General features: G+C 29.6%; 2 protein-coding genes across 2 annotated transcripts in view; one reads left to right on the top strand and one right to left on the bottom strand.

Moving 5' to 3' along the window:
- The window catches only part of LOC123302195 (DE-cadherin), a 45,544-nt gene that overhangs the window by 14,516 nt on the left and 15,648 nt on the right, over window positions 1–15,380 (bottom strand). The window lies entirely within an intron of this gene.
- Window positions 4,205–8,673, top strand: LOC123302224 (uncharacterized protein K02A2.6-like). Its single transcript, XM_044885067.1, has 2 exons — window positions 4,205–4,498; window positions 7,798–8,673. Exons 1-2 carry the CDS (start codon window positions 4,252–4,254, stop codon window positions 8,535–8,537), a joined length of 987 nt encoding a protein of 328 aa, XP_044741002.1. The 5' UTR covers window positions 4,205–4,251; the 3' UTR covers window positions 8,538–8,673.

Raw genomic sequence — 15,380 nt, 5'->3', positions numbered from 1 at the left:
CTGTGTGTCGCCTGTCATCACGATAACTCAAAAACGAAAAAAGATATCAAGTTTTTGCTCAGGGCGTAAAAAGTGAGGCCGAGTTCGTAAATGAGCACATAGGTCAATGGAGTCTTGGGTCCGTAGAATCCATCTTGTAAACCATTAGAGACAGAAAAAAGTTAAGTAATTAATTAAAGAGTAAAAAATGTTTAATAAAAAAATAAACAATAAAGAAACATTTTTTCGTAAACATCATTGTTTACCCGTGAGGAAGCCAATTAGGCGTAAATTTTATAGTATGTATTATATGGGAATATCAGTTATGAATGTGTGTCATGTATGTATGTGTAATGTGATAGAGTAATCAACACTGTCTATACATGGTATTTCAACAATTAACTCAATCAATTGTTTGTTTTCACTTGTTGATAGTAGAATTCACTCGATGTAATTATTTATAAAATATTATAAAAGGGTAAATCATGTGTAATGAAATGTACGATGAATGTTTATACCAAAATATAACAACCAACAACCCCTTCATTGTGTATCAGTTTTTAAAAAAACTTTAAACACCTGTTGTTATTTGAATAATGTTGGCATATTCATTAATTTTAAAATATGCATTCAACAATATTCACCCTCTCGACCCCTGTCTAGTGTGTACACCCTTCTAACTTGTTGCTGTTTTTATTATAGTTCTTTATTCAGATTTAACTAAGTGATGATTGATGCAGTCTGAAGTGCTTATGTCTGTGATTTCGACTACAATTCCCTTCTTTTCTTGTAAGCCCATATGTTTATTACACATGATACTAAAAAAAAATTCCAATAAAAAATAATTTTTTAAACGTCGAACTTTTATTGTACTAAAAAGTAGAAAATAATTACATGAATATTTGTAAAAGCTAGAGGCGCTCAATTTAAAATATCAAGGATGTATCAGAGAGCTTCAAGCTTTTACAAATAATAATCATGGGGTTTAACCTCCTTTTCTCAGACCATGTCTATAACAGAGGCCACCCACATCATCATTTTTAATCTTTATTTATTTCTTAAACTACAATATTCAATTAATTTTATGATGCGGGTGGAGTCGGTCACTTCGTTCTTATCTAATCGACGACAGTTTGATCAATTTTATGATGTGGGTGGAGTCTGCCACTTTGTTCTTATACAACTCACGACATTGTGATCAACTTACCGCCACATTAACTTTTTTTGTTCATACTGCCGCTGCCTGGATTCGAACCCGCAACATCTCCGTCAATAGTATAAGCAAGTTAAGACGCCTTAACAAGTTCGGCTACTAACCGATTTAGCTTTTACAAATAATCATAAAAGAGTGACTCATAGAAATGATTATAATAAAATATCTGCACAGTTTTCAATCTTTTAAATGTAAAATAATTCATTAAGTATCAGCATAGATGACCATGATTTTTTTACATTTGCTATTTTAAATTTTTACAGAAATCTTTAATTTATGATTCAAAATGATGATCATAGATGGAGTAGTAAAATGTCAAACTATGGAGTAGTAAAATGTCAAACTAAATAAAAATTTTTTTAAATATATCTTTATAAATTATAGAGCATGTGTTATTCTGATGTATGAGCTATTGTTGTACAGTTTCATCCAATTCCATTCGGTAGTTTTTGCGTGAAAGCATAACAAAAAAAAAACCCCTTACTTTCACATTTATAATATATAGGGATATATCAAGGTATACTAATTTTAGTCCCAAGTTTGTAACATTTCGTTTATTTTTTTTATAAAGAACATTTTTTACATTTAAAGTTTTGTTCTATCTCTAACGGTTTACAAGATGGCTCCTACGGACCCAAGACCCAGTTAACCTATGTTGCTCATTTACGAACTCGACCTCACTTTTTACGTTCTAAACACACTATAAAATTGTCAGCTTGATATCTCTTTTCGTTTTTGAGTTATCGTGATGGCAGACAGATAGACAGACGGAAATGGACTAATTAGGTGATTCTATGAACACCTATACCAAAATTTTTTTCGTAGCATCAATATTTTTAAGCGTTACAAACTTGGGAGTAAAATTAGTATACCTTGGTATAATAATGCAAGCACTGACATTCAACACTTTCTATACGGAGTATTTCAACAATTAACTCAGTCAATTTTTTATCGATATATTATAGAATTAAAATTATCATGTCTATAATTTCCAAGATAATGAACTTAATTACCTTGAAAATAAATAAATAATTCCTCATAATAAAAAGGTTTGTTATGGAAAAATTCTTTAGGTTTGTCCTTAATTATCACAATAAATTATTAATAGAATGTCAAAATCGATTAGTTTAAAATAAATCAAAAGAAATGACTCATTATTGATTATAAAAATTCAATTAGAAATGAATCAGAAGTATTCAAACTAAGACGTGTGAGGTATTTCTTTTACTTTTACTTTTTTTTTTGACTCATCAAATTCAAATGAAAGCCAGATAAAATAGAAATGTGTCAATGTGTGCCCATTTCATGAACCGTTATTACTTACACGTGAAATATTGAATTTGTGGCGTCTAAAAAATTTGACTCATGTCAACTTACATAACATTCAATTATTTCTTTTGTTCCGTTCGTTTTAAGGTATGAGATTATTTTTTTTTGTTAATAAAGGGTACTTGATTTTTTTCTTTTAACCAAGCGACTGTTTTCGAAACAAAAATAAAAACAATTTTGTTAGACAAGGATATAAAAACAAATTTTGTTAGACAAGGATGAGACTATCTTCTCACCTTCTCTTGCGAGATGTTATCGCAAATTTTTTGAAGAGAACCATTCTCTTTTGCATGGAAATTTTGTCGAGTCAACTGCTCATCATTAAACTTGAGATGTATTAAATTTTGTTTGGATTTTTATTTGCCTAAAGTTTGGGAGACGGTCCGCTATGTGGTTTAATCTATTTAAAAGGAAAAAATCAGGTATTTTTTGAATCAAATAATGTAACACAAGGTAATATTTTCTTTTTAATACAAAATAGTAATTATAATATAATTTAATAATTATACAATTATATGTAGATGATGTTTTTTTTTAATTTAGGGTCGTTTTTGTTGCTTTGGGCAAATCAATATTAATTTAAAAAAAAAAAAAGGGTTTTCTAAGTTGCCTGTGTTTTGAACTTGAGTTGATAAATTTGTTGTTTCCATTGTTTTAATGTATTATGAAGAATCTTTCATGATCCTTCCAAACATGGACACTATGCTCCTCATGGCAGTATTTTTTGAGTGTCAGTTAATCCATTTTGAATTATTTAACGGTTTATTCACAGTAATTTAATATTTTGTATATTTTTATATTTTTCCAAAGTATACACTGTTCTGTGGTACAAACCTTTTAGGTTAATTAATTTTTGATACCTCTAAACATAAAAAGTATCACTAACTGTGGTGACATTTTGTTTGAATGTATTATTTTCTACATTTTATTTATTTTTCTTGAAAACAGTGGAAGTACGGTTTATCACTTCAATTTTCAAAATACTACGCATATTTTTCAATTGATTTGACATTTGATGTTCATAGAGGTATTTTAAAAAAAATAATAGACTTATATATATTTATTGGCAGAATTATGCTTAAAGTATTGTACGAGAGTTTATTTTCAAAATGATAATAAATTTTCTATTGTGATAAAGATAGATTTTTTTTTGTATGTAGTGATAATAAACTATTTGTAATAATAGTATTTATATTTGTAATAGTATTTTTGATGTAATAATAGTAAGACTGTTTAATTCAGATTTTTGAAGTTATTAAATAAGACTGAACTTTTTATGATATTTTTTTTTTGATCATTCCCTGATTGACAGGATTTCAGGAACGCATAGACAGCCTAAAACGATCTACTTAATTCAAGGGCCCAGCATCTCTCCATATTTTTGAGTTTTAAAATATATTTTCACATTCTAATAAAATCCTTTTATGTAATATAATTTTATATTATATTTTGAAATTTTATTTTCATAAAATATAATTTTCACATATTTTCAAATTTATTAAATAATATTATTTTTTATCATATTTTTAATTTTATTTTCACATGGTAGCAAGTAAAAAGGCTTCATGTAATTTCCTTTCATTAAAGTTATCTTGTCAATTGGGAATTAAATCAAACTCTATTATATCTTTTATTTATTAATAATATTTATTTACAGATTTAATATATATATTTTTTTTTACATATTTGGTCAAATATTTCTATCTGTCTTTACATTTTATTAAAACACCATGCCAACGACAAGAAGAGGTGCTGATACTGCTGGCACTCCGCAACCTTTACCAGGTGGTCAAGGTGGTAATCAACCAGGTCCTTCACCAACACGGGATGACTTGTTCACAACACCAAGTGCTGCGTCAGCAATCAACATAGCAGCAATTTCGACTCAAGTGGCGGCTACATCGCACATACTGAATACTTCGGCAAACCAAATGACAGTGATGCAAGACCAAATTCTTCAACAAAATTCACAGATAAGTCTATTAACTCAAACTTTATCCAATTTAACGATCAGTTTATCAAACAATGCTTTACCTTTAAGACCAGACCAAGCTAGTCATCAAACTAATTTTTTTGCTAAGCCGAGTATTGACTCGTTCATTAATAAAGTTACTATTCTAGATATATCGATTCCAGAAAAAGTTGTGGAATTCATAGTTGATACACAACATTTAATCGACATTAATTTTTTACCGTTAGAAATGCTCTTAAAATCATTAATAAATAGATGTGCGTTAAATGCACAAGCTTTCTGGGCATCTTGCATAGCTCGTTCATTAGACTGGGAAGCAATTAAAAACAACTTACTCGAAATTTATATCCCACCTTTGACGAGGCAACTATTGGTTGATAAACTGGTACGGCGAACTCAACCTGATACAGAAAAGTTCTCCACTTTTGCTGCATCCATTATAAAATTCAGTAAAATACTACTAAAAGAATTATCTGAAGCACAGATAATTGAAATTATTTTTGCTCATGCCAATACGGCTATCTTGACAATTATGGGTTTAAATCAAATACCCGAAACTTATAATGATTTGTCAAGGCTGATCACAAAAATGGAAGAAATTCAATCTAGAATGTTGCCACCAATTCAAATTGCAAATGCTTCAACTCAACAAAAAACTAATTCTACAAACAAATACTTTTGTACATATTGCAAAGGCACTAATCACGATTTTAGGCATTGTTTTAAACGGATCAACAAAGATAATGGATCACCAAATATTTCAAAACCAAAAAACTAATAATAGACCCTAAATTTTATTTATTTAATTTAAATTTAAATTCATCTTCTTTACCTTTACAAACTATTTTTATTCTAGGTTATCCCATTTTAACACTGTTTGATTCAGGGGCTTCTATTAACGCGATTAAAACCGCAACCCTAAAAAAATTACAACTTATTGATAAAAATATAATCACTAAATCAACTAATAAAACAATTTCATTACCTGGTAATAATTTTTTAAAATGTTCCTATTTGGTCAATCTACACTTTAAAATTGACAAATTCTCTTGGAACCAAAACTTTTACATTATCGACAGTCTCCCCTTTGACGCGATTTTGGGTGTTACATCGCTAAAACATTGTAATATTATTCTCGATTTTTTCAAATCAGTTATTAAATTTTATTTTGAGCCTAATATCGAAATTCCCTTTGCTGGTTTTAACAGTAATAATCGAATTATTAACACGATTTGTGAAGCCAAAATTAATATGAGTGCCAAACAAACTAAAATGTTAGATTCTTTAATAAAAAAATATAAATGTATTTTTTCAGAAATCCCTGGCCTTGCTAAGGATTATGAATATAAAATTAAGTTGAAAGATAACATTCCGGTTTGTAAAGCACCATATTATTTAGCACCTGATAAAGCTAAACTTTTGGATCAACATATACAGCAGCTAGTGAAACAAGGAATTCTTTCTGTTTCAAATTCAAATTATAGCTCACCTGTATTTTTTGTTAAAAAAAAAGATGACTCTTATCGTTTAGTCGCAGATTACAGATTCCTTAACAAACATATTGAATTTGATCCAATGAGTTCAGCTAATATTAACCATATCTTTGCCAGTTTAGGTAATTCGAAGGTTTTCACGCTTTTGGACATGAAAAGCGCGTTTCACCAAATTAAATTGTCAGAGGACACGAAACATGTTACTGCAATCGTCACGCAATACGGTACTTGGCATTATAATCGCTGCCCTTTCGGTTTATCTGTCTCAAGCCAGGCCTTATCAAGATTTTTGAACTCTAGTTTAGCCGAATTTCGGCATAATTTTCTTTTAATATATTATGATGACTTGATTGTTCATTCTTCGGACGTCGAATCTCATCTAAATCATTTAAATTTGTTATTCACTAAAATTAAAACACTCGGTATCACAATTAATTTAGACAAAGCTCGTTTCTGCATGTCTAGAGTACGTTTACTAGGTAGCGTTATATCCGCTGAAGGTCGTTTTATTGACCCTTTAAAAGTTCAGGCTATTAATGAAATGCCTATACCTAAAAACGTTAAAGAAGTTATGAGGCTCGTAGGAGCGGCTGCGTTTTATGCCAGATATATTCCTATGTTCAGTCAGATTGTAGCACCACTGAATGATTTAAAGAAAAAGAACATCAAATTCAAAATTACGAATGTGCATCTGGAAGCTATTTCAACACTAAAAAAAGCTCTAACTAATGCTCCAGTTTTAAAACATCCGGATTTTGAAAGAACTTTTGTGTTACAAACTGACGGTTCATCGACTGGACTGGGGGCAGTTTTACTTCAGAAATATGAGGATGGTTTACATCCAATTATGTACTGCTCTAGAAAATTGAATTCTGCAGAATTAAGGTATAATAGTCACGAGTTGGAAATGTTAGCAGTTATAACCGCTTTAGATAAATTTAAAGATTTTTTAACAGATCGCCACTTCATTCTCCAAACTGATTGTCGTTCTCTTCTTTGGATATTTAATACACCAAATAAATTCAATAAGCTGTCCAGGTGGATTCTTAAAATATCCCGATATGATTTCACTCCGGAACATATCAAAGGAGAGCATAATAAAATGGCGGATTTCCTCTCTAGACTATACGAATCAAATGATACAATAGTGAATAGCGAGAATAAATTAGAGCAAGAATCAAATGATAAATTTGTTAAAATTAAAGAATTGCATAGCGCGGACCCAGGTTATGCAATTCTAATTAAAAAGATAACCTCTTCTCTGGATTCATCTGATTTAGATTTGCTTAGTGAACAAATTCGGAATGATGTTCAATTGGACTCTTTGAACGTTATAAACAATACGAATTTTGATTTTCTATCCATCAAACAAGAACAACGAAATTCACCTGAATGTGAAATCATTTATCGCAACCTTAAGGCTAAGATGAATGTCCCTAATTTTTGCATCAAGGATGGATTAGTTTTCAAACTTGTGGGTAGGAATCACCTAAAACGAATTTTATTACCCGAGTCATTATTGAATTATGTGTTGAGATATTTTCACGACTCTAAATATGCAGCGCATTGTTCGGTTATTAAAACGTTCCGTGAAATTAGTAAAATCTTTTATTATAAAAACTTGTATGCAAAGGTTAGGGATTATGTCAGAACCTGTAAAGTCTGTCAGGCGATTAGACCTTATACACGTAATGATAAGGTCCAATTGAGCAGTTCCATTCCCGAATTTACCTTTCATACTCTTTACGTTGACTTTATCGGTCCTATTATTAAATCTCCCGAAAATTACAAATATATTTTTTCTGTTGTAGATGGGTACAGTAAATACGCTTTTGCATATCCGTGCAAGAAACAGACGACGGATACGGCTATTTCGATGATGCAGAAGATATTTCTACAAAATGGATACGCAACGGTGGTGGTATCTGACAACGGTCCTGCGTTTTCGTCTGTGAAATGGAAGACCTTCCTATTCAACAATGGAATCAGAGCGTCCTATTGTTCGAGTTATACGCCATCATCCAACAAAAGCGAATGTCTTAATAAGCAAATTAAGTACAACCTGGGGTGCATTCTTAAAGAGTATTCGATTCAACACAAAAATTGGTCGAAATTTCTCAACTTTGTAATATTTAACTACAACAATTCATTTAAGAATACTATAAACACTACACCAGCAGAAGTTTATTTCGGAAGAAAATTAATAACGCCATTTATTATCATCAACGAGCTAACAAATTTAGTCACAAGCTCTGTTAAACCGTCGCAACAGCAAATTAACGATGCATTAAAACTCGCCCATCAACAACGTCTTAACAGAACTTTGAACAGACCATCAGTTTCAAAGTACAGAATTGGACAATTGGTGATGGTTAAAAATTTGGCGCCGAACATCAACAAAAATAAATCAGCCAAATTTACAGCGAAATACAACGGACCGTATAAGATACAGAAATTCACATCTCCAACATCGGTTAGATTAAAACCCACTAACAGCAATAAGTCAACTTTTGGAATGTCAATCTACAATCTTCGGCCATATTATAAATGAGGTCATCATCGAAGTGGTTGTATTCGTTGACGGGTAATTTCTCATATTTCTAGTTTTCTAACTGCCTTATTTCACTAAGCTAATTTAATTTCTATTTAGTTTCATTAATAATTAGCATCTCGCTAATTTTTTTTTTGCCCCCTGGGGTGAGATTATTTTTTTTTGTTAATAAAGGGTACTTGATTTTTTTCTTTTAACCAAGCGACTGTTTTCGAAACAAAAATAAAAACAATTTTGTTAGACAAGGATATAAAAACAAATTTTGTTAGACAAGGATGAGACTATCTTCTCACCTTCTCTTGCGAGATGTTATCGCAAATTTTTTGAAGAGAACCATTCTCTTTTGCATGGAAATTTTGTCGAGTCAACTGCTCATCATTAAACTTGAGATGTATTAAATTTTGTTTGGATTTTTATTTGCCTAAAGTTTGGGAGACGGTCCGCTATGTGGTTTAATCTATTTAAAAGGAAAAAATCAGGTATTTTTTGAATCAAATAATGTAACACAAGGTAATATTTTCTTTTTAATACAAAATAGTAATTATAATATAATTTAATAATTATACAATTATATGTAGATGATGTTTTTTTTTAATTTAGGGTCGTTTTTGTTGCTTTGGGCAAATCAATATTAATTTAAAAAAAAAAAAAGGGTTTTCTAAGTTGCCTGTGTTTTGAACTTGAGTTGATAAATTTGTTGTTTCCATTGTTTTAATGTATTATGAAGAATCTTTCATGATCCTTCCAAACATGGACACTATGCTCCTCATGGCAGTATTTTTTGAGTGTCAGTTAATCCATTTTGAATTATTTAACGGTTTATTCACAGTAATTTAATATTTTGTATATTTTTATATTTTTCCAAAGTATACACTGTTCTGTGGTACAAACCTTTTAGGTTAATTAATTTTTGATACCTCTAAACATAAAAAGTATCACTAACTGTGGTGACATTTTGTTTGAATGTATTATTTTCTACATTTTATTTATTTTTCTTGAAAACAGTGGAAGTACGGTTTATCACTTCAATTTTCAAAATACTACGCATATTTTTCAATTGATTTGACATTTGATGTTCATAGAGGTATTTTAAAAAAAATAATAGACTTATATATATTTATTGGCAGAATTATGCTTAAAGTATTGTACGAGAGTTTATTTTCAAAATGATAATAAATTTTCTATTGTGATAAAGATAGATTTTTTTTTGTATGTAGTGATAATAAACTATTTGTAATAATAGTATTTATATTTGTAATAGTATTTTTGATGTAATAATAGTAAGACTGTTTAATTCAGATTTTTGAAGTTATTAAATAAGACTGAACTTTTTATGATATTTTTTTTTTGATCATTCCCTGATTGACAGGATTTCAGGAACGCATAGACAGCCTAAAACGATCTACTTAATTCAAGGGCCCAGCATCTCTCCATATTTTTGAGTTTTAAAATATATTTTCACATTCTAATAAAATCCTTTTATGTAATATAATTTTATATTATATTTTGAAATTTTATTTTCATAAAATATAATTTTCACATATTTTCAAATTTATTAAATAATATTATTTTTTATCATATTTTTAATTTTATTTTCAGGTAGTATGGGTCGTTAACAAACAATCTTTTTTTTTCAAAATTTTAAATAGCGTACAAAATTTAATACACACATTACTATAATTTATCATAATAATTAAACTAATTTTATAACAAATATACATAAAATTCTATTACAAAAACAATAAGTACTATTTTGACCATTCATTTGATTAGTTATTGTAGTTATAATTTTTATATTATCGACATATTATACTCTAGAAATCTTCTGTATCATAATGAAAATAATAGATTTGGCAACGTTACAGCGGTTTAAAGCGCCGAGTTATGGTTCTTTAAAATTTTCGGAGCCGATTGTCTATTTTATAAAAACAATTTTTTGTGGCATATTAATTAAACTTGTCAACCGATGTCAACGACATCTGTTAATAATTTTATGATTTTTAAAGTTATCATACTCATAATGAAACTCACCCTAATACAAATAGGGCCGAATCTCAACATTTTAGTTAGCGTCATCTGTTAATAATTTTATGATTTTTAAAGTTATCATATTCATAATGAAACATACGTAAATTACAATGTGAATTATGATTAACCGTTAAAACCAAAAAAAAGCTTTTTTTTGGTGCATTATTATGTGAACACAGTTTTTTGGAAATATGAGAGAATTTTGGTCTTGTATAAAGAATAACGCACGGGATCCCATTTAGTCAATGTAAAAACTGCGATTTTTAATTTTCAATATTTCATTCAAAAAGTCGATAAGGCATCCTCAAACTTGAATAAAACATTATTTAAATGTTTTTCTTTAATATAATAAAAGACTAATTGTTCTAAGTTTATTTTTATATTTTACCCATACTACCTTAAAGATGCAGAATCATTAAAGAAGAAAATTTATGTTATGATGATTCATTTGTTTATTTCAGTCATGAGGAAAAAACACGTATTATAAATGTGAAAATGATTCATTTTATTTAGAAATTTATTCTGGTTTTTCCTGAAAAGCTTATGAGAAAATCACGTTTGTGAATAAAATTGAGTGTTGGAATGCAAATGCGGGTGTGTCTTCAAAAAAGGTTGACAGCGAATAAAATAACGTGAGTCGGCAACCAGAGGCAGATTATCGATAAGGCTAAGTTGGCACATTTGACGTTGACACGCGCGTGGAAGTTTTTAAGCAGCATAAAGTTAATAAAAGCACCTGTACAGTTATTCAAATATACAGTGTGTCACATTTAAGATGAAGACACCCTCATATTTTCGTTATTTATAGAAATATATATCGATTTGAAATTTTGTACAGTCATACAGGGTGATGGGTCACATTTTTTAAAATACTTAACCGAAATCTAAACTTTAAACTCACTCTAATACAAATAGGGCCGATTCTCAAGATTTTACCTAGCGTCAGAGATGGCTAGAGATATCGAAAAAAAAACTATTAGAAAAAGTTCTTAGAATATTTGTTTATACCCATATATTGACTTTTATGACAAAATTCACATTTATAATTTTGTCAAATTATCCAATAGAAGCACTGGCGTCGATCTGATTCTCCCTAGCATGGCTACACTGGGAGTGAATACGTACACTGAAAAAACATTTGTTAATATCAACCGATATGAGGTTGTCTCAACCTCATCGCGAGATCAAATATGGCAATTGGAGCCATGAATGTGATACAACTACCGGACGCGGTTGAGTGCTGAAGTTGACACAAACGCATAAATTGTTTGTATAAAAGTAATATAATAATTTTGTTTATTTAATTTTAACTTCAATGATTTTGTATCAAGGAATTCATATTTTAAATTAAATCCCATTCTATTGTAAGTACAAACATTTTAACTGTAATTGTTCCAAACATTAGGAAATTGTTTGAAAGTATTTTTACTTTATTTCAACATGTAACGGCCAACTTCGGGATGAGGTGTTCATTATTTTAATTTTTTTTCTTCAGTGTTTAATCTCATTCAACACAATGAATCACAACCTCTACATTGTTTCATAACTACCAATTATTTATACGGTTTCCGTACATAGATATTATGTTTTTATGATATTTAGGTTCAATTAATAAAAACAAAATGCATTAAGTTATTTAAATTTTTTTTTTAAATAGCCTAGAAAAATAAGAAAAAAAACCGCCGATCTGCTTATAAAATCCAAGTGATATTTTTTCACCGGGATTATCTTTATTTGGATTTAAGAAATGCACTAAAAAAATTATAAGGTCAATGGACGCGAAAATAATTTTTTTCTTCATATATCTCGTAAATTATCAAGTTTATGGCAGCTACAATAGGGTATTCTACTATATTTGAAAAAGTACTTCAAAATGTTGATTTTGCTAATGAAAAGCCACAAAAAATTTATTTTGGAAAAGTACACACGCTTTCTTGCCAAAAACTTAAATTAAATTTTAATCCGTTTTTAAACTGTAAGAAACGCGCGCATCCAATTTGGTGACGTAATATCGGTATCATTACACGAAATAACACAGGCAAGTTTGACAGATATATTCATAGACAACTAATTATAATAAATATAAATACTTATTATCTATGGATATATTATACCCAGCTGTCTACACTGAACTAACTGATGGTCTATGGTTCATACCGATATGACATCACATCAGGGCTTGCCCGCGTTTTATGTCACGTGATATACAGTTTAAAAATTACGATTTTTAATTTTAATATTATAAAAGAAAAATTTGCTTTTATGACTCGAAATCAGAATATTTAAGTTTATTTTTACATAAATTTTAACTTTTTGAAATTTCATAATTTATTTTTCACTACCGAAAGTACCCTATCGCCATAAACCTAATTTTTTAAACAGAAAAACTTTGTTTTTTCCTGGGCTAAAAGTATAATAACTAAGTAATTTTAAATATAATTAAGTATGCTAAAAAGATCAAACACAATGAAAACAAGTGACTTAGCTCAGTGGACGCAGACGGATGGACGCTGGTACAAGTGAGTGATTACTAAAGCGTAACCAAAAAAATTATTTCATTTCTGTGAGAAATGCACTCATAAAAAAACAAACACTTTTACAAAGTATACAGTTGATGTTTTTAATAAATTTTTTTATGAATTAAAAATGAGTACAGTAGCTAATCTATGGGAAAACGCGGAGGGGAGATTATTATTGAATTCTAGGCCATTCCTATAAAAAAAGATTGCAAAAATATGATAGTCTTTATTACACATGGGGCGTGTTCCGTAATATTCACCAGTATACTGGCCAGTACCGATAACGACATAAACCGACGCCATGCTGATGAATCGTTTCGAAATATACTGGCCAGTGCGTGTATGAATATATATTCTTATTGTATTCCGAAATTTGAGTAAGTCTTTTTCAGTCAGTCTTTCACAATCACCCGGTGAACTCATGTACACTGTCATGCCCGTTTTACCAGTACAATATGGCGCCGATTTCTGACGTCATGAGCACTGGGCAGTATACTGGTGAATATTACGGAACACACCCGAGATAAGTGTACGTTCGTATTAAGGTATTTTTAACGATATGATAATATTTTTGCATGAAAAATTGCAAATTGTGTTCGTTTTTGCCTCAGCGTATCCACCTTCGTATAATGTAATTCTTCTTTTCGAAAATTGTTTAAGCTAGCAGACATTTCTAGCAGAAAAATTTATTCTCCTCTCATGAATATACAAAACTTCCTGTACATCAATATAATTTTGAAAAAAAAAACCCAATATTATTGAAATAAGAAATTTTTTTGAGTTTATACTAGGTTAGGTTATATTGGCTGTGCACGAAGGACACACTTAGGTTATAGAGCCCATTACCACCTTTCCGCTGATAATTTCATTTATCAGCTCCTCAAATTCAGGGGCTGAGTGAACCTCCTTCATGCATATACCATGTACTACACCATCCCATCCCAACTATTAATTCAATTAATTTTGTTGCGACGGCGGGAATCGAACCCGCTACCCTAAGCATACCGCGGACGGAATTGGTTACGCCTTAAGCAACTGGTTAATAGGGCGACCAGTTTTAAGTAAAAAAGTAGTCTTCTTGAAAAATTAAAAATGCTATATTCGATTTTAAGAAAAATTTGTTATTTTTTTTCAATCTCTTAAGGAATTCACTTAGCTGGCGCAGCTCCTGTGCTACGAATATTTATGGTTCTACAGTCGTCACTGATGTATTGCATTGCATCAAATGTCATTGATACATTTTAATTAAGCTTGATTAATTAATCAAGTGATAAAGTGATCTCAAATGATCAAACAAGATGATTAGTAGCCCACATAAATAAAACAAACAAAACAAGAACATAATACACAATTGAATTGATTCTCTATAAATAATATTTAAAACAAATAAATATATATATTTAAGGATGTACGAGCGCCAGGGTAATTTCGGATAAAAGGCTTGATTTTTTTTATATAAAGTTGGAGTAAGTCTAAATTAATACTGAAAATTTTAGGGGTGATTGTCAGATTATTTAAATAGTAAATGACTTCAAAAATAGGCATATTTAACATTGGTTTTATGGAAAAATGGTAGATGGATGATAAGTTTTCATAGATTTCTCATATATTTAGAATTTTTACTGAATTAATAAAAATGGGTAATCAACTAGTGCAAATTTTGTGACGCAGAGATTTTTTGTATGGATATTTTGCCACCCTCTTTAATCCCATTGATTTCTAAGTATCCGGGCGCTCAACCAATAATGATTTTGTTATGTTTACTCATATTAGATTGAAAGATAAAAGCAGGCATTCTTTATTTTTTCTTACTTTATAGAACCATTTGTTTAATACTTCTAAACTACAGATGGCACAGTCCCAGTATTTATAGTCCTTGGACCAAATCCTTAAACCTGACCCTATCTAACCTAACCTAAATATGAAAGATGTGTTTGTTTACTATACAGACATGAAGTCATAAATATTTTTAAATAATCTTTATTCTTAATTTTTTCTAAATATTTATTATAAAAAAAGTTATAAACTTGCCTTGGCGCTTGTACTACCTTCAAAGAATAATATTCATATTCATGAATTTAAGTTATTGAGTGATGATTCATCATAAAAATATTAAAACTTATTATTATTGTATTTATAATTCTTACATAAAAATTGTATGTGTATTTTATTTATTATTAATAATAAACATAATACTTGAGACGAACATTTTAGAAATATGACTATATTAGGTACTAGATAGTTTAGTCCTGGTATGTGGAATATACATTTTTATTAGGAGATCGGTGCTCTATCT

This window comes from Chrysoperla carnea, chromosome X (genome assembly GCF_905475395.1).
Source record: "Chrysoperla carnea chromosome X, inChrCarn1.1, whole genome shotgun sequence".
In the NCBI taxonomy this organism is placed as follows: Eukaryota; Metazoa; Arthropoda; class Insecta; order Neuroptera; family Chrysopidae; genus Chrysoperla; species Chrysoperla carnea.
Note: the sequence above shows the minus strand (reverse complement) of the source record. Positions and strands in the feature narration are given on the sequence as shown.